A 24,396-nucleotide genomic window follows, 5' to 3' on the forward strand; every position below is an offset into this window, starting at 1 on the left:
GACATCCGACCCCCCATCCTATCACTATTATACTGCTTACCAGACTACATCGTCATCACTATCATGACAGGAAAACTGCCTCCTTTAGGGAGTAAACATGATATCTACCCATAAAATGTATCTGACATACCCTAGTAATACAGACAGTGATATCTGAATTTTCAGATCCAGCCAAATAACACACTGACTTCATGGTTGCTACATGTAATTCTAAAGATATTCATGTAGCAATATATCACATAGATTGGGCCCGGTTGATCCAATTCATATCAAATTCGGTCAATATCTGCCAAGCCGTCAGTTCTACGGTAGTGTCTCGATTTTCCCTCATGCACCGCAAGTTCTATGTCCGTGTTGATGTTGCAAAAAATCACTAATGACTCAATTATAACGGCCCTGTCCCACCCCTATCTCTAATTATATGCTGCAGATGCTACATTTAAAACTTACATCAATATTCGTTAGCATAAGAATGGCAAAACTAGTCAGGTGATTACAGGTGCACGTGATGACATCATCATACGCCTCCTGAGCAACATTCTTCCGGCTGCAACCTCTCAAAGACCAGGTGGATCCAGATGCCTCACTTCAAGGAATACATGTAAGTAAACATAAATATGAATAGTTTCTCTTATAATGGTAATAATAATAGAAATAAAGAACATCTACATGTATATTGTGCAGCTGCTTATGTTCTACTACACAAATCAAAGTGTTTTGGCAAAATCACTATTCACCTGAAACTGATCAGAATTAATGCAGTGACAAATAACCTGCATTTAAATGAAATAAGAAGTGCATGTGTGCTAGATCATCTTTATATCAGTCACTATTTAAAGGGGAATGAAACCTTTGGAACAAGTACATGTGCGTCAAAACAGAAAAATTAAAGAAAAGGAACAAAGAAAGTTTGAGAAAAATCAGACAAATAATGAGAAAGTTATGATTTGAGTATTACAATAACTACATGTAATGCTATGGAGATCCTCCCACTGGCAATGTGACAGGGATGTGTGATGTCACATGTGAACAACTTTCCCTTTGATGGACTATAAAATACCACCAAAATGTCTCTTTTTCTCTTTTTTATGATGATACAAATTCTGTGTCCATAATGTTTTCTTTGAAAATCTGTATTACAAGCCCTCCTATAGAAAGAATTAATGATCTACTGATAGATGTGATACATTGTATAAGAGGCAGTTTAAGTGAAATATATACTAAAGTAATGGGGAGAGTTGTTCACAAGTGACATCACACATCTTTGTAGCATTGCCAATGTGAGGATCTCCATAGCATAAGTGATCGCAATATTCAAATGCTCATAACTTTCTCACTATTTGTCCAATTTTTCTAAAACTTTCATTGATCTGTATCTTTGGTTTTTCTGTTTTACACAAGCCAACTTGTTCCAAAGGTTTCATTCTCCTACATGTATATGTTTCTCTGTGAAATTCAGTGTATCTTCGAGATCCACAGAATTTTGGATTGCTAAGGTCTCTCACTTTTGGTAATAAAGAATTCTGCCCTTTTATCTCATAGCAAATGACGTTTTGAAAGGCAAGAAAATTACAGATCTGTGGGTAATGTGAGATTGAAAGCGTCAATGAAATCTGAATGGTTAAGGGGGTATTGTACAACGCCTGCTTAAATTCATTGCGCTCAGTAAAAATGAATACACTAAGCTAACTGGCTAAATTTGCAATGCTGCCCAAGGTCATGTGCGCTTGTGGGATTTTGCTTTTCGCTTTCAAATTTTTTGCTCCCTTTTCATAGATTACTGCAGAGAAAAACTCTTTGTTTTTTCATATTTTCGCTAGATTCTGAAGAGTTGTACAACACAAATAGCAAACATTCTTATTCGTGCAATGGTGCCAGATTTCGCATTCAGTGAAAGGTAGAGACGCTCTATTCAACTCAGCTAACACCTCCTTGAAGAGAGCATCCTTCTTTCACCTCATGCGAAATCTCGCACCATCGCACTCATGCCTATTCGCTATTTGCATAATAAACATTAGCTCATACAGTATGAGGGGGGGGGTCCAGATGTACATGTAGGCCTATACATTTTATTACAGCAGATAATAAGTACATGTACATGTAGTTACCACAATATGCAAGGCGCAATAGCTCTTTTGACCTTAATTTCTGTGAATCTCAATAAAAAAACAAACACTCTGTATGCTACTCACTTTCCCTCAAGGAAGCTACAGTGTGGTGAATAACCGCTTCCGGAAGTCTTGAAAAAACAAAACAAGATACCATTAGGCTTATGTCATTCAATAGAAATGCTGATACAGTGTATACATGTAACTTAATAGCTGCTCTAACCCCTCTTTTCTTCTTCTGTAATACCTTGTGCTCAACCACAGCAACAGATATTCAATGTTAATTATGTGGGAAGTACAGAAGTGTCAGGAAAACCTGTCTATAGCTTCAACAATACTAAAAACCAATGAAAACAGATAGCAAAGCTGGGGTTACAAGACCTTGTTTCTAAGATTTAGGCAAAATAAAAATATTTGAATAAATAAAAATCTACCAACCTCGGCAGTCGGGAAAGATATTGAGATGTTTTGTTTCAGAGATGTTGTGTTGACACCGGAAAGTTTGATAGAAACCACATCTGAGTTCAGGTATCCACTCCTTGAAGAATCACTGGAAAATGCAAAAGATCAGGTAGATGTTTGTTAAAACTGATTGTGAGTTACGAGCTACTTAAAGGACTGGTGATCCTTTCTTGAGTTAAATGATGCTTTTGTTCCTTTAACAGAAGGCCAACAGTTGTGCATAGAGTCATGAAACACCCACCAGGGTCCTCCCTTACAAAGAGTTACGATTGATCCAATCAATCATAGCTCTATGGAAATCCATCAGTGTCATAATTTTTTCTACAGGAAATTTGCCCAATGTCCTTTGTAAACAAAGAGAATCCCAGTGAATTTTCTAAGCTAAACATCAAGTTACACAGTTCTGTAAACAACTAAAATTGTGCCATTTCATTGGCTGAAAGTGAATTTGGCCAGTCCTGAATTGTCAACATGCCATACCTGACGTTGTGATGAATACGTTCAGTGCCATTTCTTTTGAGCTTGATAAGGGCAAATGCACCAGCTATTAGCGACCCGTTGTGACCTACAGAGACAAACACGTAGAACAAAACAATGCATGATCATTTATGTTGAATAAAATACCAGTAAATCTGAATAGATTTTGCGACATGATTTGTGCTTGGGTATTTCATAGAAAACATCACTCAACATTCCCAGTTGCGTGTAGTAAATAATACATTGGTGAGATCATCATAAACAGGCAGTCTTTTCAATGAGTTTGCACATTATGTATCATGTGCTCCTCAATGGGATGCTAAAACTTTCCACACTAAGAACAAAATCGCTCCAAGTCATTTTCACCAAAGTTTGCGCATCGTACATTCGGTACCTACATGTAACTACCTATTCCATGTGGGCAAAGTATAAAGCAAATGGTATTTATTGTAATTTTTTTCTAGCTGACTGTGAGGTTAGCAAAATGAAGGTCAAAAAATGCAATCAAGAGGCGTGCATTAGCATGAAAGCACACATGATCACAACATTGAGTAGACTTTCCTCATTACTTCATCAAAACCCATGCAAATTTCATCAACTTTTTTAATTTAGACAAGACCGGTAATAATACTAATGATATTAATAATCCAATTTTGGGGGGTTAGAAATCAATATCAGAAATAGAAATCCTCCGATAATTCATTTTGCACCATTAGTTGTGGGTCCAGGATCTACATCTACATGTACATGTACTGAGCAGCACCAGATCGACACTGCTCTAAGGGGGTGTTGATAGATAGATAGATCAACGTTAGCTGTAGCAAATCAGATTAAACTTCTCATTTCAAGGAGCAGACTAGCAATCAATCACTAATTTGCGATTAACTGCAAGACATATGATTGATTCAGGGACCATAAATTGACTTGCAATTGATCGCAAGTTTCTTGCAACACCAAATTAGATCCCTTAAATCGTGGAATGCCAAACGAGGTAGCAGTAACTCTCATCTTTCAACATCCTTTCTTCTGACACGGCCAGGGCTTGAACTCCCGACCTCCCGGTTGAGATGCAGATGCTCTGCCTACTGAGCAGATACACCCGTTTTATCGAAAATGGATAAAGCATTTGGATGCGAAAGAAGATATATGGTAAATAATTTGTTAGTTTACCTTCAAGCAAGGACGCTATTGGTATGCTAATTTTTGGTAGAGACGAACTGCTTTCATTATCCAATCCAAAGTTGATAGACTGTACATCAAGTTTGGTATCCAGGGGAAGAGCTATCAATTCTGTATCAAAAGTAAACAAGGTGACTACCAGGTCAGATCAAAAGATGCATCCAAAAAGGAATTTTTAGTTTATGAAAAGGCAGATTGTGAGCTTAGAAAATGGTAGGGCCTATATGATCATGGACCTATCACACATGGACATTCAACGAATCCCCTCCTTTGGGCCAAAGACCGTCACCGCTAATCCTTTTATAAACAGAGCGCTGGCAGCTGACGCCCATCAAGCCGGTCGTAAAACACGCTATCACTGATGGACAGCGGAAATCAATTGTGCGCTGCTCCTACCCATTACGATGTTGTTCGTTCACTTTATCAAAAGCAATGCACAGCAGCGAACGTTAGCGCTATGAAAATGATTGCAGAAACAAGAAAACAGGCATGCATAAACATATTTTTTTCGTACATCGCAAATAACCGCACATGAAATGCATTGACATCACCTTGCTGATCAGTATATTTACGACACAGATGCAGTTAAAATTTGACGGAGAAATGTGCGGAAAACCGTTAAAAATGCATCTATTTCGGACAATATTGATGTCGATAGTAGTGCTTACCTTCGGTCAGAAGTTGATTTTCATTTTGGCGTAAAATTCCACAGGATTGATGAAATTTAACGGGATTTTTTTTTGATGGTCAGACGACAATCGCACATTATAGACAGCCTAAAATTATGCACTGAAAAACAGGATATGAATTGCGCATTGCATTCTAGGTAATGTAGGGACTTTCCATTTTGGCATTCGGGGCTAAAACATGACCGTCTTCGGTCGAAAGAGGGCCAGTGATCGATCGGTGACGATCATTGGCTGAAAGGAGCTTGTGTAAACAATCGCCCCGGGCGGTCGTCGTAAAAACCGCGTAAAGAGAAAGTTAAGGGTTAGACAGCGATTTTGACAGCTGGAAACATGTGGTGGTCACAAAATGCTCTCGTTGAATGTCCATTCGTAATAGGTCCATGATATGATATACCAATAGCAAATAGGCACGAGTGTGATGGTGTGGGATTTCGTATAAGGTGAAAGATTCTGTATTCGAGGCATTAGCAGAGTTGAATAGAGTGTCCCTTTCTTTCACCAAATGCAAAATGTGGGACCATTGCACGAAAACGAATCTTCACTATTTGTGCTGTACGACGCCTCGGAAATTAGCAAAAATACGAACAAAAATCAATTCTAATCTTTGAAAATAGGACAAAAATTGAAAGCTAAAGGAAAATCCCTCAAATTTGCATCATATCTGCAACAGCAATGCACATTTAGCCAGTAATCCCTTGCAACTGCGTTTAAGAACATGCAATGCGTTAAATCATAATTTTCAGAGTGACGTCACCTTTGTCTGACCCTTACAACGGTACATTATGGACGGTACGTGTGAAATGTTTGACATTCAGCCTCCCATTTGTTTGGGTACAACAAGCTATTAAAGTAGGCGTTGTACAACTTGTCAGTCGATTGACTAATGACAATATAACTACATGAAAAGATAATAGAGATTAAAAAACTCATAGTTACGTATTCTGCAAGACCTGTTAACCTTCAAGCGATCAGAAAAAAAAATGGTCTTACATATTCCTTTTTTTATGATTGGTTATATATAATGGCACCTTTTAAAATCAGGAGGTAGAGAAATATCATCATCATTATTTTTATTATCATTTAGAATATGAAGAAAATGTAAAGAATACATAACAATTCATGAAGTTAAGAACATAGAACAGAATCAGACCAAAGTACTCACCAACGTCATCTTGTACTATATGTAGAAGATCAGTGATATTGGCCTCGAGCATATCATCGAGAAAGGAGTCCAGTTTCCTTGCAACAGATACAGAAGAATCACTTTCATCAGATGATGTGTCGTTAGACAGACTGTCGTCATCAAAGAGCGATTTTCTCAAGGATTCAAATGACTCCTTTAAAAAAAAAGGATGAAAAAAAGATTATTCCATATTCTGGACTTCCTTGTACATGTATCTGTATCTTTTAATAGCTACGTCCACCTTAAGACAAAAGCCGATTTGAAAATTTCAGTGATGATGGTCCCATCTTACAAAGAGTTGCGATTGATATGATCAACCACAAGAATGCAAAGCCAGCAATGCCAATATCTACATGTATTACGTACTTCTGGGCCCTGTTGTAAAAAGAGTTACAATTGATCCAATCAATCGCAACTATGGACAGCCAGCAACGTCAACATCTATTATGCATGTTTGTTCAAAATATTTTCTAGCTGTGATGTACATGTATATTCATGCATTCATTGTTTTCTTGAAATTTCACTGCGCTTCTCTTTGCATAAAAAAGGACATTATGCAAATTTTTTGCAGAAAAAATTATGATAGTGATGGATTTCCATAGAGTTATGATTGATTGGATCAGTCGTAGCTCTTTGTACAACAGGGCCCAGGTTTGTTCAAATATTTTCCAACTACATGTACATGTACATGTATATTCATAATTTCTTTAAAGTTCAGTGCGCTTCTCTTTGTTTACAAAGGATATGTTGTACTGTCGCCTTTTTTCTTGTTCAAAGGAATAAAGGGATGCTCCGGGCTGAGAAATATTTACATCCAAATAAATAAAGTACAATTCCTAGAGCAAAATGCTGAAAATTTCATCAAAACTGGATAATAAACTAGGGTATTGAATCTTAATATATTAAGATATATAATATTTTGTGAAAACAGTTATATGCATGTCGCCATTATTATTCATTAGGTGGGCTGATGATGTCATATCCTCACATTCCTTTTTCTTATGTTATTACATGAAATAACAATTGTTTCATTTTTTTTATACATGTGTAAATGATGTGCCTCCATTATGATGAAATAAGCTGCAGCAAATTCACTTAATCAATTGTCAACCAAATTGTTTTATTTCTTGGTAGGAAAGTTTTGAATAAACCTTATTTTGTATAATAAAATACAAAAGTACAAGTGAGATATATGACATCATCAGCCCACCTACATGTAATGAATATTCATGAAGACATGCCTTTAACTATTCACCAGAATCATGTAAATCTTTAAACTTCAATAACTATTGTTATTTGTAATCCGATTTTGATCAAATTTTTGCCATTTTGCTCGATGAATTAAATCTATTTATTGAAACATAAATATCTTCAGCCTGGAGCATCCTATTTATTACAATCCTTGTTTTTCTTTTGCTATTCTGTGCATAAAAAAACAAGTTTTATAATGAAAATTATACTGCAATATTTAAAGCACCACTAACTATATTTCTATTTAGTATAAGTTATTTTTCTTTTAGTCAGTTGGTACTTTATACATTTCAAGATACTAGACACATGTTTTATTTCTACATGTATTAGTACAAGTTATTATTTGAATTTCGATGGTACTTTTTCAACACAAGATATATTACATGTTTCTTCCTACAAATCGTCTTAGAATTACATGTATAACTAGGTTTTTCTTCAATTGGTTTGACTTCTCTTTGAAAGGAAAACACTGATCGTCTCGTCAGTGATTTTACAAACCGGCTCTGACTTAATTTGGGTTAAATGTTCAAAATTTATTTTTTTGCACATTCTAAAAGCCCATGATTCACTCCACTACTGATTTGCCAAATTTCAGATCAAGATTTGTATTTTTAACAAAAAATAGCATATTTAAATGTTTTACTAGCCGGCTCAATCCTCTCCTTTGATTTTATGAACTGGCTCAAACCATTCTTTGTGTACTATAAAGTCTCTTTAATGGCACGCACAGGGCAAAGACCAGACCTAGACACTGCGCGTATGTGGTTGGCGCAGGGTTTGTGCCTCTAAAAAAAACATCTGCAGGGCATGAATGATTTTACAAACTGGCTAAGACTGTGGTTTGTACCGCTAAAAATCAGTGTGCATGGTGAGCATGATTTTACAAACTGGCTCAAACCCCCTATTTTGGGTAAAAATTAGAAGCTTCAGAAAGACATAAATGCGCTGTATTTCCAATAATGGAGAACAAGTACGAATTGCGGATAAAAGTTGGTATATTACTCAAGAACAGAATGCATGCTTTAAATTGGTATAAATAATTGATCCCGTTTCTTTTAAAGCGCGATGTTATCAGTGTCTTGGGAACATCCAAACTTTAAACGTGATTATCTCGAAATCATGTTTTGGAGGCCAGCCAGGGTTTGATCCGGTTCGTAAAATCACCGGCGATCTATACACTCATTCATTAAAAGATCTCAAAGAGAATCACGAAGGGCGGGCTGATATTTTTTACAGTAAGACATAAAAGGGTCAGATTCAACGCCAAATTATTTTTTTTTAATTCTGACCTCAATAAAGCACATTTGTGAACTGTTTGAAATCATAAAAAGGAAGTATCTTTTTTATAGTGCAAGCTAAAAACACAAGCAGAAATATTTTTTGGATATACATCAGCAAAAGAGTGTGAAAATTGTCATTGTGTGGTGCATACATACCTTTAGTTCTGATGGCAGAGAACCGATAACAATTTGAAGAGGTAATTCTGAGGGAAATTAATAAATTGAAAACAAAATCCTCAATATATGCCCAAGACACATTTCTCTCAATATTTCACTCCCCCTTTTCTCTTAATATCTCTCTTTTAAAGCATCTTCATTGAAAGATCTTTGAGATGTAATCTGGCTTTAATCTGTGTGGGATCTCTACGATACTGATCACAACTGAAAGAGCTCCAAGGACCGACCATGACCCCCAATAGAACTTCAAAACAATGACAAAGACTGTGATTCTTGCTGAACATACATGTAATACACTAGTCCTAGAGCAAAGTTCTTTTGGAATATTAAAACAAACTATTGACCTTTGAGTGACTTCAATAACCGATTTACAGAGAAGCGATATATGGACTATCCATGGTCTTTCAACCTCATTTAATTACTTTTTAGCAATGTTATAGTGATCTTCCCAGAGGACTGAGAGACTTTACGAAGATGTTGCAAGTACATGTACATTTAAAAACTCATTAAAGTCCATTCAAAGACCACTGAGAAACTGTTTCAGTTTCAAAACTTTTACCAGACCACAACGTCCATGATCAATGACGGGTAAAAAAGAGATTTTATAAATCATTGATACATGCTTTTCCTTACCTCCGGACTATATCCTCAACCCCTTTTTTTTTTGGGGGGGGATTCAAACTGTCTTTCTCATCCCCATACTATTTGCTTTAATAGCCGGGGTTAACGCCTTAACCCGGAACCATCACACGGCTCATGAATATTAACGAATTTACCATACAGAGCGCGATTAACGTGCAATAAATTAAGCTACATGTAATGCTTAGCCAAACTTTACGTTTCACTTTTCCTTTCACACTGACAGAGCGCGATTAACGTGCAATAAATTAAGCTACATGTAATGCTTAGCCAAACTTTACGTTTCACTTTTCCTTTCACACTGCATCTCTTAAACCCAAAATTGTGGAGCTAGCACCACAACAAGCCAGATAAACCTGTTTTTTGCAGGGCCAGATAAAACCGTACTATATACTGTGCTAGCCCACTTTGCTATTAACTCTTCATGCGTTACGTTCGCATTATTGCACATCTGCAGGCGTGTTTCATTCGCATTTTTGCACAACCACACATTTCCCATAGACGTCCTCTTTCCCACTGTTTTTCGAACAATTGCATGCCTAGCTACACAATGCATAGCCTGGCGTTTGTGTATCCCGTACATGTGTACCGATTGATCGATCACGCGTGCAACATTAGTTTAGCGTTCGACGGATTATCGCAGTTTACAAATTACAGAATAATCGAGTTTTCCTTGAAAATTAGTACTTATATTGCGTTTATTTTATTAAAAAATCAATACATCCTGATCACAGCCAGGAAGTTCATTGAAAAAGGAGAGGAGAAAATCAATAAAACCCTCCTCACAAACAATACCATGGCCAGGTTTATTGTTAGGATTCTGTGACTCATGGCACAAATGTGAATGAGACCCTTTCAATGGAGTACATTACCTTGACCACGCAAAAATTTACTCTCTTTTATTTTCCACTATATATGGGCTTTTTTTATCAGATTATCATGATTTTGGTATCAATACAAAGCTTATGTAATGAACAGTCCAAGTGGATAACTAAAAATCATACCACTAACACAAGAACCAAAGTAAAAGGGGGGCTCAATTTTGTTGGAAGTATTAGGAGAAAGCATTTAGAAAATGTTATTTACTATACATTTTTCCATAATTTATCCAATAAATTTATATACGATAAGAAAGCCCAAGAAGCACTCTACAGGTTTGCTACAAACATTTTCTTTCAAAATGATCAGATAAAAAGTTATGGCACTCTAAATAACAGAGTGTATTATACTGCGTAGAGGGGATCACTGCTAAAATAGAGCAACACACAGGGGGTTTACAGGTGAACGCAATGAAGAGTTAGATATAGTGTGAAAACGAAGTGGGCTAAGCTTAACCTCAGCAAATTGGTGGGGCTAAGACCCCCCCCCCCACATCCACCTTAGCCCCATCAATTTCCTGGGGTTGAGGAAAAGAGCGCAGTGTGAATATTAAGTTCCATGAAAAAAATTAAAAGAACATGCAAGTTTTATTGTCTTTCAGTGGTCTTGTTTTGTGGTAGGAAGGCTTTAAATTAATACAATATCCAAAGCCTCATATTTGTACATTATACTCATTCTAATCTTGAGAGATTTCGAGTAAAACATGTATATTCCATGGTTGTATTTTTTTTTTTACTAAATGCCCATGTAAAGCATTGGATACCAATAAACCTAGTGGCTAGAATTATTCTCTTTAAATAACCAAAATAGTAATTTGGTCTTAAAAAGGTAAAACTGAGAAAAAAGCTGATCAAAAAGATATTCTTCTTTCTTTTTTGAGGTCCCATACATAGGTTGGTGCATTTTTGTTGAATTTTTTTTTTAATCTAAGATCTATTGTCATCAAACTTTAAATTCTTTTCATAAGTACAGTATCCAATAACACAGAAAAATCCAAATATTTTTCAGAGATTGAAAATCTCTGAATGTCCCATATACATGTATGTCAGGCAGAGTTAAGAGGTAAAAATCGCAGAGATAATAATCCCGGCAGAGGCAAAACGCTAATTTTCCTCTGTATATGGGTGAAACATACCTTGAGGTTCAATGCATGTCTTGTTGTTGTTGTCCAGAATCATTCCCGATGGACAGGTGCATTGATAAGTATGGTTAACAAGCATTGTGCATCCCCCCATGTTGGGATCACATGGGTACAACAGGCCTTTCTGTAGACACGGGTTGAACGATTCTAGCATTTGGGAGTAAACAGTAGAAAATTATACAATACTTGTACTAGTAGTTCATCTAGGCATAAATTACATATACAAACTATGCTATTTCATTACATGTCCCAGGCTAGTGAAACTTACGGCTTGCACATCGGCGACAGACCAGTAACTCGCAATAGGAGTTGAGAGATTCCATTATTTCAGACCCTTTTTCTATGGAAACAAACCTGTCTGCTGAATTTCCCATCATAGCTACAATGTACTGCAGAAAGATTTTTCCAACAGACATACTAATATCCGAGGAGGGGGGGGGTCAATATATATATATATATATATATATATATATATATATATATATATATATATGTGTAATCACGTTTTTGAGCAATTTTAGGACCAACATGCACTTACAAAATATTGCATAATTTCGGAACCACATACCGGGGCGTCGTAAATTTGGTCTCAAAAGATCCGCAAGATTTGAAAGTAAACAGTCAGTAAAGTAAAAAAATTGCCGGGCGGCGTAGTGGCAAAATTTGTCAACCCCCCCCGCCCTCCCCCAGTTTATTAAGGGTTAAAGAAGGCTTGATGTGTATACTGTGTTGCAAACATCTGAAAAAAATACTATTTTTAATATCTTTTTATTACACATATTCAAAAAGGGTAGCCAAATCAGCATCAACACTGATGATTCATTTGGGCCCTTTGTAAAAATACAAAGTAAAATATGCATGTACATAAACCACAAAGATGTATATCACTATAAGCCCAGTACAAACAGACAAAGATGATGAAATAAGACTTTAACGATATACATGTACAGTGTACAGCAATATGTTACAAAGTACAAAATGATGATGGCTACCCTCTTTCAAGAGTAATGATTATTGATAATAATTATTATCACCCGTATCAGACATCTGAGCTGGTCATTTACAAAACCGTATTGCCCTACATTTTCTGAATAGTGGGAAGGGTAGGTATATTGTTTGTATTTTCCTTGGTCTCAATGCGCGTATTTACTTTGCATGCAGAGACGACGAAAAATATACCTTTGTATTTTCCCTGGTCTCACATCCGGGCATTTGTGGATGCGTATAAAGAGATACGCTTCATAAGGATCCGCGCACTAACAATATACGTCATAATAACGACAACGCTGGATCCGAGCACTTGCAAGTACGTCATAAAGTGCAGAGCCTAGACCGATATTAACATGACACAATAGAACTCTATTTTTAAAAGAAATATCCCCATTATCATGATTTTTGCTCTAGATATCTGATTTGGATGATAATAAAAATATTGACTAGCTCTTCTTTCGGGGAACATCAAATATATTGCCCTTAAATGACCCATATTGCCCTCGTCTAAAGACTCGGGCCAATATGATTCTTTTGCTGGCAATATATTTGATGTTCCCCTCAAGGCCAGTCAATATTATATAAACATTAAATGTAACCCAATGTAATACTGACCTTCATTGCATGTCACAAATAGAAGCCAACTACATGTAGATATTGTTGTGCCGGAGCAATGTGCATCAGACAGAAAATGGCAAGAGTTGATATCTCTTGTGCTGCAAACTGGGTTGTTGAGTATACTATTGGTAGTACTGGTCAGGGCCTCTACATGATTATAGGAATATACATGTACTTCAGGATATCCCAAACTACTGCAGGTAACCTCAGCAAACGGAATGGATGCGGAATGAGCAGGGTAAAAGAAGACGTGGTCCATGAAGCCGAAAGTCAGTAGTGACCAATTTCCAAGGTATTTGATTTCTACGTTACCACTGAATGGTGCCGATCCGTTGGCTAGTCGAATACTCAATGCCTGACCTAAACAATTTTCAAAGGAAAAAGAGAAAAAACATTTATGCCTTTAATAATCCTGAGATATTATTTCGGCCATTTCATGTAACTAGGCACCCTAGGCTTTGAATTCCAAGATGAATCAATCAACAAAGAACATTTATTTTTGGCTAGGTGCATGTCCAAGAGGTGAAAATCTGACTTTTTACTGCCTTTCACCAACAAATGACCCGAGATTCAAAGTCCTATTACATGTACATGTACATGGTCCAACTACTCAACAATCAAATGAAGAAAAATTAATTTCCAAATCTATGATTAATTAACACATGCCTATTCAATCAATACATGATGCGACTTCTGAACAAGCAATCAATGTGTTTCAATACCCAAATTATATATAATCAATTCTATACAAAACAAAATTAATATGCTACATTGTCTGATATTATGATGCTTCCATTTAATACTTTCAATTTTGTTTACAACTCTTTGTACAGTAAAAAGTAGCAATAAAATAATGATAATAAAGCTTACATACGTTCAATATTACTTTTAATACATCTATCATTGCTTGTTTTCAATGGACATAGTGGTTGTATCCCATCTTGGTATAATCGTTCAATATCCATGTTCATACATGTATAGCCAGAAACTATTTAAGCAATCATTAGATTTATGTCTCTTGTTATTTCCATGTAAGCCAGACCTGTATACCTGATTAATTTACACTTTATACACTCATTAAAAATCCTGTTCAGTTCTACATGTACCAACCTTATCGACATCCTTTTCATTTTCCCCCTTATTCTGGCAGTTATACTTTATCTTCAATTCTTTAAAGAAATACCATCTGTTTATAATCTGTTTTTTATTTCATTAACTTTATCCACATAAATCATACTGTCATTACAAATATCCAAAATTACTGTTATCTCACAATTATTCTACTCTATTCTTTTTTAAAACATTTTATAACATTTATTTCATTACTTTTCCTTGTCATTTTGTTATGGTCATTGATATTTTGTGTTTTACCTTGTACAGAATTTTGCAATTCAGCCTTCGGATGCAATGAAATTTTGTTAATAAACCATTTCAATTTCAAAAAAAAAAAACACTTATTCTGAACTCCCTTTTCAATTAAAATCTGGTTTCAACTATGAATAGCTAATTGTGAGAAACAAATTATTCCAACAGGAGTGCTTCAATTTTCCAACATATTTGGTACTCCATTGATTCATAATAATCAGCAGACCTCAAATAATAATGAAATACATGCAATTTCGTTCCCTATCAATGCTTTGCAACAAGTACAGTAAACGTACTGTAAGAAGCATACAATATAAATTTTCACACAATTTTCACCTTCCAATAATTCAAGCACAGAGCCAGGTCATGGCCCAAACGGTTAATACCAAACAATATTTTCACTCTTCTGGGTTTTCCCCAGGCTTGTGGCACAAATCAGGCTTTCGACTGCTTTAATACCAAGTATGAATTGAATACCTGGCAAACAGTTATGAGGTTTAAGTGAAGATAGGTATGCAGGCAAGGCATTTCTGTAGAGTGGTGGAATATCTGCATTTACATGTACATTTGCGAAGGATTTAATTTTCCCTGCTGTATGTGCGTCCAAATCTTCAGAATAAGCTTTATAACATGAATCATAATCACTTCAAAACGGGGACTCCTATAATACCATTAGGGTGTATTCATGCTTCCATTGCGTAGACCGAATCAGCATTTTTTATAACGTCATTTCAGAACGCCAATTGCAAACATGGTTCTGGAGGTGCTGTTTATGCTTAATATTTCAGAGACTACATATGTACATCGGGATCTGCAGCTGCCTTCGCATCGCAATTTTCGTTCAGCAGGAAAGCGAGGTCAAATTGGGCGCGCCCTTTCTCAAAAGGTTTTATTTTCAACTTTGAACAAATTTGGATACTCAAAATAATTGCAAGGAGCTACTTGACATACATGTAGCAATAGAATAATCACCATGGTGAGGTTAATAGTAAGATAAATTAAAAATTATTAAAGCGTACATAAGAAAATAAAAAAAAAACATCTATTTGTTCATGCTACTGGGGCTTTTGGCTGAGCGATGTCTCCTCAGCATGACTCAAGTTGTTTTTTTTGTAAATACCTCAACACTCATTGTGATGGCAAATTAGAGCAATACATAGTATACATCACTTAATAATCATACATGAAAAATATACATTGGTCATTATGAGAACCGGGACAGATGAGACGGTGATTCCGTCCCCATGCAACTATTTGTCCACAGATTTTCATATCATGTACTAAATGACGTCATTTAAAGAGGTTTACAATTGCGGTCCTGTTTATACTTTCCCAGAAACCCTGATTCTGGTCAAACAACGTTTCCAAGCTTATCAACGCCGTTCTGAAACATTGATAAAGTTAAAGTAAGCATGGACACAACCGTGTTAAATCACGTACATGTATGAAAACGATGATTCTGGCCTGAAAAGTGGAAGCATAAACAAGGCCTTATATGCTTGTATACAAATAGCAAATAGGCTGAGTGCGATGGTGCGAGATTTCGTATGAGGTGAAAGAAAGATGCTCTATTCAACGAGGCATTAGCCAAGTTGATCAGAGTGTCTCCTTCTTTCACCGAATGGAAAATCTTGCACCATCGCACGAATAAGAATACTCGCTATTTGTGTTGTACAGCGCCTCAGAATTTAGCAAAAATCCAAGAGTTTTTACCTGCAGTAATCTATGAAAAGGGAGCACAAAAACTGAAAGCGAAAAGCAAAATACCACAAGCGCACATGACCTTGGGCAGCATTGCACATTTTAGCCAGCAGGCTTATATGCGTTTATTCTTTCATTTATCTGAGCGCAATGAATTAAATCGTATTGTGATGTCACCTCCTAAAGCCGTGCAACCGTAAATTTTGGAGGGTACATTTTGGAAGATACGTCTTGTGGGCAACGGTACAAATGTTTGACATTCAGCCTCTAATTTGCTCGAGAACAACAAGCTAAGTAGGCATTGTACAATACCAACTGGCAGGATTCTCAGCTTTCAGATGCTTCACTCGTCCTAGTAGTCTTCAGGTTCCGTATCTCTCTCTGGACCTGATTACGAAATATTCTCCAGCCATAATATGAATATAAATCATACACAAATGAAATCAAAATTCTTTAAAGAAACATCTATTCAATTGGCAACCTATTCCTACCAGGATTGCTTTAGGGACTGGTTTAAAAAAAAGTAAAGACAGACTTACCATTATTGCAGATCAATTTTGGAGGAGAGCAAGTTAATCTCCTAATGAAATATCCATAGACTTTGGAATGTTCGTATGTGTATTTTGAAGTCATTTTTGTATTCGGTGGCGTATATGAAAGTAAACCCGAGTATCCCTGTTGTGCGCAGAACCAGTCCGCAATCTCATAATCATCCATACAGACATCGGCCCAGGTGTTATTTTCTTCAAGAAACACCTGTGGTGTTCCTTCTTGCACCATTTGAGAAGAAAGCAGCAACCGAGTCTTGATGTGTTCTTTTTCTTTTGAAAGAAAGAGAGAGAGGGGGGGGAGGGGAGAAATGAAATAAATTCATAATCTATGATGATAAAATGACACACAGGGAGATAGAGACAGAGAAAGAAAGATGAACAAGTTTAGTTCAATTGGGTGATAATGTCCTTACTGAAACTCATCCATCCATCCCAATGGACATTGTTCCCTCTTCAGTTGGTCCAGATGACATGAGATGATCTGTCCCTTTGGACCAACCGGAACTACTATCGAACACATGCCTGTTATTAAGAACAGGACATCAACTAATCTAATTCTTCCAGTTAAAACATATTGAAACTTTATATTTGTTCAAAGAGAAACAAAATGAAAAATTGATGGGCGTTAAAACTGGTAACAATTGGATGATCATCTTGGTTGGAATTTTTTTTAAGGCACACTGACATATTTACCAGCATTTACTAGGCCTTTCAGCCTAATATTCTATAGTCTTTAATTTATGTTTTAGTAAATTGGCAAACTACTTTTTACTAAATTATTATTCTTACCTGTGCATACAACACCCAAGTGAGTCTGGCAATCGTCTCTTTCCTTCTGAAAACTCAACGAGAGGTTGAATGAGTTTAAAATGTAAATAGGAATCCTTATCTGATCAGCAAATACAGGTAGACCCTGTGATCCCTGGGCTTCTGTTAATTCAGCAAGAGAAGTAGAGAACCCGAGATGTTTGCAGAAAGCAGCCGCGTATATATGAGACTTGGACATGTCTGAAGGTTTGCATATGCCTCCCCACTCCTCCTCATTCACAGCAATCTCAACTCTCCCCCGATTTGGAAACGACGAGCCAGTGAGGCGAATCCTGAAGCCATCAGCTATAAAGGAAGAAACAAACATAGTGGTAGGACTATACATGTACAGCATTCAGCCCAAGACGCATGTATTACAGAGACTCCAACTCTCCCGCTTTCGGTGGGAGATCTCATGCCCATTTTCACAAAATATCCCATTCTCCCCCTAGGGATTTAATATCTCCCACCCAGGCCCTGTGTCTCGGGCTTAAAATGATATTTCTCCCGCCCAAACACCTTTTTAAAAACTGAAATTGAATTTTCATATCCAAGCCGATATTCAAGTTAGGTAGAGCGTCATGCGATGATATACATGTATGAAATGAACTTGTTTTTTTATCCAAAATGTATGATTTGATTCCTTGGATTGTTATTCACCATTTAAGTGGCATCATATACATTTACTGACAAATTAACCTGAGATACACGTACATGCAGCATGCACGAGAGAGCATCTTAAACTAGTACTTCCAAGGCCCGCATTCCAGGACCCTTAATCCTATCTTAACTGGGCTATTTCAGACCAGAGGCCCGTCTTACGAAGAGTTGTGATTGATGCGATCAATCGTAACTCTATGGATATCCATCAGTGTCATAATTTTTTTCCACAGGAAATATGCACAATGTCCTTTGTAAACAAAAGAGAAGCATTAAGAATTTTCCAGACGCCATGAATATACATGATCAGAGTTAGAAAATAAATGATCAAACATGCATAATACATATTGACGTTGCTGGCCGTCCATAGTTGTCATTGATCGGATCAATCGTAACTCTTTGTAAATCCTTGTCTTACAAAGAGATGTGAATGATACGATCAATTGCAACCATTGAAGGCCAGCAAAGTCAGCATACAGCATGTTTGTTCAAAAGAAAATCTAGATATGAACGTATATCCATAAATTCATTGATTTTTTTGACAATTTGGTATGAGCTCTCCTTTGGACATTTTAAAATTTCCTGTAGAAAAATTATGACACTGATGGATTTCCATAGAGTTACGATTGATCGGATCAATTATAACTCTTTGTAAGATGGGGGCCAGATCTCGGCCGCTGATCGCACAATCGCCGCGAAAATTTGCACGTGAGTAGAGCCGGATGTAAACTAAAGACTGTATGGTAAAATTTTCAAAATTAATTCTTTATATTTTTATTTAATAAATTATGCAAATAAGCATATGAAATTTGCCCTAAATTTTGTTTTTTGTGTATGTTTTTTCCTTTAATTCCATTTATATAGCTGCATGTACAGTTACTAGTAGAAGGCTAATTTTTGTTTGAAGTATCAATTATTACATTCCAAACAAATATCTAAAAAATTGCAAACATATGATTAATTTTTTATGTATTTTATTGTTTTTTATTGTCTTATGTATTTCTTTGTTTTTTTTAAACCTTTGTTTTTTATTGTTTTTTCCAATGAACTTTGTCAGGGACCCTTCTGCGATCATAAATAGCATAAAATAAATCCATTTAAACCAAGAAAAGTAATAATAATCATACATCTACACCCATGTATGATTTTTGGTTGAAAACACAATTTGCATTCATTTGACTTTGTACACGGAATCATGTTTTTGAACAATTTCGGGTCTGACATTCACTTACAAAATGTGGTGTAATTTCAAGGCTCCGTTGCAGAAAGAGTTGCGTTTAAACGCAGGTAAAAAAAGATCAATCGCAAGTCCAAAATGCACGCTGCCGATTGGCTGAAAATCAAGTTGCGCATGATTTTTAGAGTTGCGTTTAGAACTGTGTCCCTGGCGTCGCAATTTTGGTCTCAAAAGATGCGCAAGACCCTAAAAAGTTCATTGACCCTAAATGACCTTTGACCTTAATCATGAGACCTAAAACTTGCACAAAATGTTCAGTGATGCTTGATTACTATTATGTCCAAGTTTCATGAATCAGATCCATAAACTTTCAAAGTTATGATGGGAATTCAACAGATATCCCCAATTCGGCCAAAGTTCATTGACCCTAAAGGACCTTTGACCTTGGTCATGTGACGTCAAACTCATGCAGGATGTTCAGTGATACTTGATTAATTTTATGTCCAAGTTTCATGAACTAGGTCCATATATTTTCTAAGTTATGATGACATTTCAAAAACTTAACCTCAGGTTAAGATTTCGATGTTGATCCCTCCAACATGGTCCAAGTTCATTGACCCTAAATGACCTTTGACCTTGGTCATGTGACATGAAACTCTAATAGGATGTTCAGTAATACTTGATTAACTTTATGGCCAAGTTTTATTACCTAGGTCCATATGCTTTCTAAGTTATGACATCATTTCAAAAACTTAACCTCAGGTTAAGATTTGATGTTGACACCGCCACCGCCGCCGCCGTTGCCGCCGTCGGAAAAGCGGCGCCTATAGTCTCACTCTGCTTCGCAGGTGAGACAAAAAATGAGTGCGCGCCGAGGTAAAAAAATTTGCGCAGCAGATATATCGCGAAAAATATCGAGGGGGGAGCCATTATGCCCCCCCTTGGGAGAATTAGGGTTAATAAGGGTTAAGTGGGTCCCGAGACCCGCGCAGCCAGCCGCAAGGAACTTCGCGCTTTGCTTCGCAGTAGTGATTTGCGCTCGCGCCCATCAAGTTGGACTCTCCAGTTGCTAGGGGATCCAGGCGGGAGAATCTCCAGATCAGAAGGTGCTTGGGGTTGGAGTCTCTGGTATCACTTTTTTTTAAGTATTTTTTTAAACTTATGTAACTATTTATTTGTTTTTTTAATTAAATGTTTTTTCGTTTTGTTATGGAAATCGATAACACTATGTCATGAATAACATAAAATCAATTGCTTTTAGTCTGTATTTAGTAAAAATAAAGATACAGCGTACATTTCCCAATTTGGGCTACATCCAATATTTGCACATATAATCATGTTTTTGAGCGATTTTGGTTCCGTCATTCACTTTAATGTTACATAACTACATGTAGGGAACTGCGCACCCTGCTGTCCAGAATTTCGTCTCAAAAGTTGCAAGATAGACTTGACAGTTCTGAGCCGACACTGGAAAAAGAATATCACAAATTTGAGGGTCTGTGGAATGGGGAAATCTATCATAATGACTCTCTAAATCATTGGTGTTCTGGAATGGAAATTTAAGCTGAAAATAGGGGTCTCGACCGTAGCACAAACGTACAATGTATAACCCCCTCCCGTACTGAAGGCACTCACCTGACAAGCATAAGAGACGCAAAATTGAATCTCCCGTAGACAATAGAGACTGGGAGGAATACCTTTTGCAGTCTTGTAAAGATGTTACATCGTCAGAACATATCACTTGGCTCAGAAAAATTTGTTCTTGAAATTTAAATTCATCCTCTCCGGATATTCGGAGCATTTCTTTGAAACCAAGCATCTGACACAATGCATCGTAGTTCCTTCTCAATTGATATGAAATATAGGTGTCACGTGGGTAATGTACCAAGAACCAATGTCCTCCATAAAACAACTCCGGAATGCCTTCTCTAGGTCCAGTCTTATTCAAGAAGCGAGCCTTTGTTATAGACTCTGGGGGTTTGCAATAAAAAAAACAACAGACTTTTAATAAAGATTTTACAATCTGCACATTCTCTTTCACAACATCACATTATATATATTTTTTTCAAATGATCAGCCTTTACAGACCAAGTTATACTTGAGAACTAAGTCTTTGAGGATAATTTAGAGATAACATGGAGGCGTGTAAGGACACACTCGAGGTTTATGTAATAAAAAATAAGTAGTTTTTTTTTTTATACTCCAGCAAGGATTGACCTAAAATAGACTGGGCTATTTCCGACGCCTCAGGGCGACTCGGGGAGGGGGGCTGATGATTCAGCCCCCCCCCCCTTATGATCGTGGCCGTCGATCGTGCAATTACAACGAAAACTGGCATGCCAGTCGCCCATAACCATTGCATAATCTACAAAACTATAAGATCAAATTCCCCTGAAAGATCTCATTGCTAATCAATTGCTAGTTTATGCGTAAGATCCGAAATTTGCTCTACATATACTTAACTAAAAAATGCCCCTAAAATGCTAATTTTTGGTTCACAGACTCTTTATAGAGATCCGATCAAATGAACTTTTAAAAAAAATCAACATCACATTTATTTTCTTGTTTTCTAAATATGCATTTCTTTCTTTTTTACCAGTAATTTTTGTTTTTTTCAATGGAAATTGTCAGGGACTTTCTTTTGACCATAATAAAGATGAAAGTGATTACCCCGGTAAACAGTAAAAGAAAAGATGATAAAACATTTATGAATTTTTCAATTTTGGCTAAAAGATTAATATTGGATTTATACAGAAATGCATGTGTTTGAGCAATTTGGGGTCTGCGTGCACTTACAAACTGTTGCATGATTTTGGAACCGTGTACCCGGGGGGTCACAATTCTGGTCTGAAACGTTGCGCAAGACTTCAGAGTAACAAGTTTTTGAGCAAGGCGGAAAAAAATAAGCGCGGAGGATTTATCACAAAAAATCTTGAGGGGGATTTAGTCAACCCTCCCCCCCCCCCCCAGTTATTAGCAAAACCTAGAGCAGTGAGTGGTCTCTGATCGAGAGATAGTGCATGTAAACACAATTTTAACTTGGGAGTTTTGTGTTCTCATGAATAGCAATGACCTCTTGTGAAAGTTCAAGTTTAGGGGTCATGATCACATGTACTATAGCCACACAGAACAAAGATGAAAAACGTGCGCTACCTCAAACTACTTTCCATTTATCAAGCCTCTCGCTATCCTTGGGGATAAGCATTACGGAATTAGCCAATGGGGAGACTCATAGGCCCGAATTCACAAAGGTGGTTTTGAAAACCCACGGTTGTTGAGTCCATGGTTTATGCAGATTTCCTGTATAAATTACGCTTAATTTAGCACGTACAGGGCGCGTGTATAAAAAAAAAATGTCCAATTCTGATGCACGCTTTTGTCACAGTGCGCAAAATTGACACCTGTTACCATGGTAAGATACGCTATTTTATTCATGAGTTCACTGTTTTTATTCATGGGTCCACTCTTCAAACAGTGGACTCATGAATAAAATAGCGTATCTTACCATGGTAACAGGCGTCAATTTGGCGCACTGACAAAAGCGCGCATCAGAATTTGACATTTTTTCTATACGTGCTAAATTAAGCGTACCGTAATTTATACAGGAAATCTGCATAAACCATGGACTCAACCATGGGTTTTCAAAACCACCTTTGTGAATTCGGGCCTATAACTCTGATTGCAAATTCCGGAGTCAGATTCACACAGAGCCCAGTAGGCTGGAGTTCCAGTTGACAGTTGCAGGGGCTTTTTATCTTTGTTCTTTAGCTGTATTGAACTGTGCAGCTACATCATGTTTTATTCTAAAGAACATGAAGCACTACTGATGAAGTCTATCTTTGTTCTTTAGCTGTATTGAACTGTGCAGCTACATCATGTTTTATTTTAAAGAACATGATGCGCTACTGATGAAGTCTATCTTTGTTCTTTAGCTGTAACTGTGCAGCTACATCATGTTTTATTCTAAAGAACATGAAGCGCTACTGATGAAGTCTATCCATACGCACTCTTAATTGGAGACCACCTTAACCCTGTGACCACCTTAACCTTAAGTTAACCCTTTGATTAAAACCCTCAAGTGTTTTCTCACATGTCTGATCTTGAATCTTTGTTGAACCTGTGGTTTATGTGGATTCCCTGTATAAAATACGCTTATACTTAATACCGCGCATATCAAAAAGGTCAAAAGCTGATGCGCGCTTTCATTACAGTGCGCAAAATTGATGCCTACCATGGTTAAATATGCTGTTTGAAGAGAAAGTGGACTCACAAATACAATAGCGTTCTTAACCACGGCAACAGGCGTCAATTTTGCACAATGTGACAAAAGCGCGCATCAGCATTGTACATTTTTCAATGTGCGCGGTAAATATGCGTAATTTATACAGGAAATCTACATGTAATGTACATGTAAATAAAACATGGGTTTTAAACACCATCTTTGTAAATACGGGCAAGAGGGTTCCATGTTGTGTTAAGCCTGTAGTGAACATAAACAACCATTGGTGCCCACTTACCTTTACAGGTGTGTCCATCGGTGTCAAGAGTATAACCATCCTTGCACCAGCATATGACATCTTTTGTACCATTAGGCGAACAACCACCATTTCTCGCATCACAAGGATACAGTGCATCCTTCAGGTTGCAATGGTTAAACGGTTCTACAACATGAACGAAACACATTACAAGGTCAAGGTGACACCGTATTGTGGACAGTTTGACCGTGTCATTCACATAGGAGTCCTGCAAGCATGTGTAAACATGAAATTCGTTTTCCGGAAAGTGTGATATGTGTACATGTACATGTTCGCATCAGCTAATGCTTTCCCTTTGTTTCTTTTACAAATGGTAGGATTTTGTGATTTAAGAAACTGCAGGATTCCTGTGTGTAAGAAGCAACTGACCAGGGGGGTGTTTCACAAAGATTTAAGTATGACTTAGGTCGCACTTAAATGCCGACGCGTAGATGATATGCAACACGCAATCTTATTGATAGATACGCGGTAATGCGCGTCCTCATGGCACGATCTGACCAATGCGGTCAAGCCTTTCATACCGTACG

At 36.9% G+C, this 24,396-nt stretch overlaps 1 protein-coding gene across 9 annotated transcripts in view; it reads right to left on the bottom strand.

Moving 5' to 3' along the window:
- LOC121431006 overlaps positions 1-24,396 on the bottom strand; it is a 111,898-nt gene that overhangs the window by 11,748 nt on the left and 75,754 nt on the right. For 7 of the 9 annotated variants that reach the window (XM_041628457.1, XM_041628459.1, XM_041628460.1 and 4 more), the window contains exons 14-26: positions 23,852-23,995; positions 20,970-21,305; positions 17,480-17,803; positions 16,679-16,960; positions 13,071-13,433; positions 11,460-11,612; positions 8,786-8,832; positions 6,078-6,252; positions 4,218-4,337; positions 3,051-3,135; positions 2,547-2,658; positions 2,193-2,239; positions 451-586 (exon numbers count right to left, since the gene is read on the bottom strand). In XM_041628457.1, coding sequence (XP_041484391.1) covers positions 451-586; positions 2,193-2,239; positions 2,547-2,658; positions 3,051-3,135; positions 4,218-4,337; positions 6,078-6,252; positions 8,786-8,832; positions 11,460-11,612; positions 13,071-13,433; positions 16,679-16,960; positions 17,480-17,803; positions 20,970-21,305; positions 23,852-23,995 — 2,324 coding nt within the window. The remainder of the gene's footprint in view (positions 1-450; positions 587-2,192; positions 2,240-2,546; positions 2,659-3,050; positions 3,136-4,217; positions 4,338-6,077; positions 6,253-8,785; positions 8,833-11,459; positions 11,613-13,070; positions 13,434-16,678; positions 16,961-17,479; positions 17,804-20,969; positions 21,306-23,851; positions 23,996-24,396) is intronic. The other 2 variants (XM_041628463.1, XM_041628464.1) reach the window with 2 other exon arrangements.

Source organism: Lytechinus variegatus, chromosome 17 (genome assembly GCF_018143015.1).
Source record: "Lytechinus variegatus isolate NC3 chromosome 17, Lvar_3.0, whole genome shotgun sequence".
In the NCBI taxonomy this organism is placed as follows: Eukaryota; Metazoa; Echinodermata; class Echinoidea; order Temnopleuroida; family Toxopneustidae; genus Lytechinus; species Lytechinus variegatus.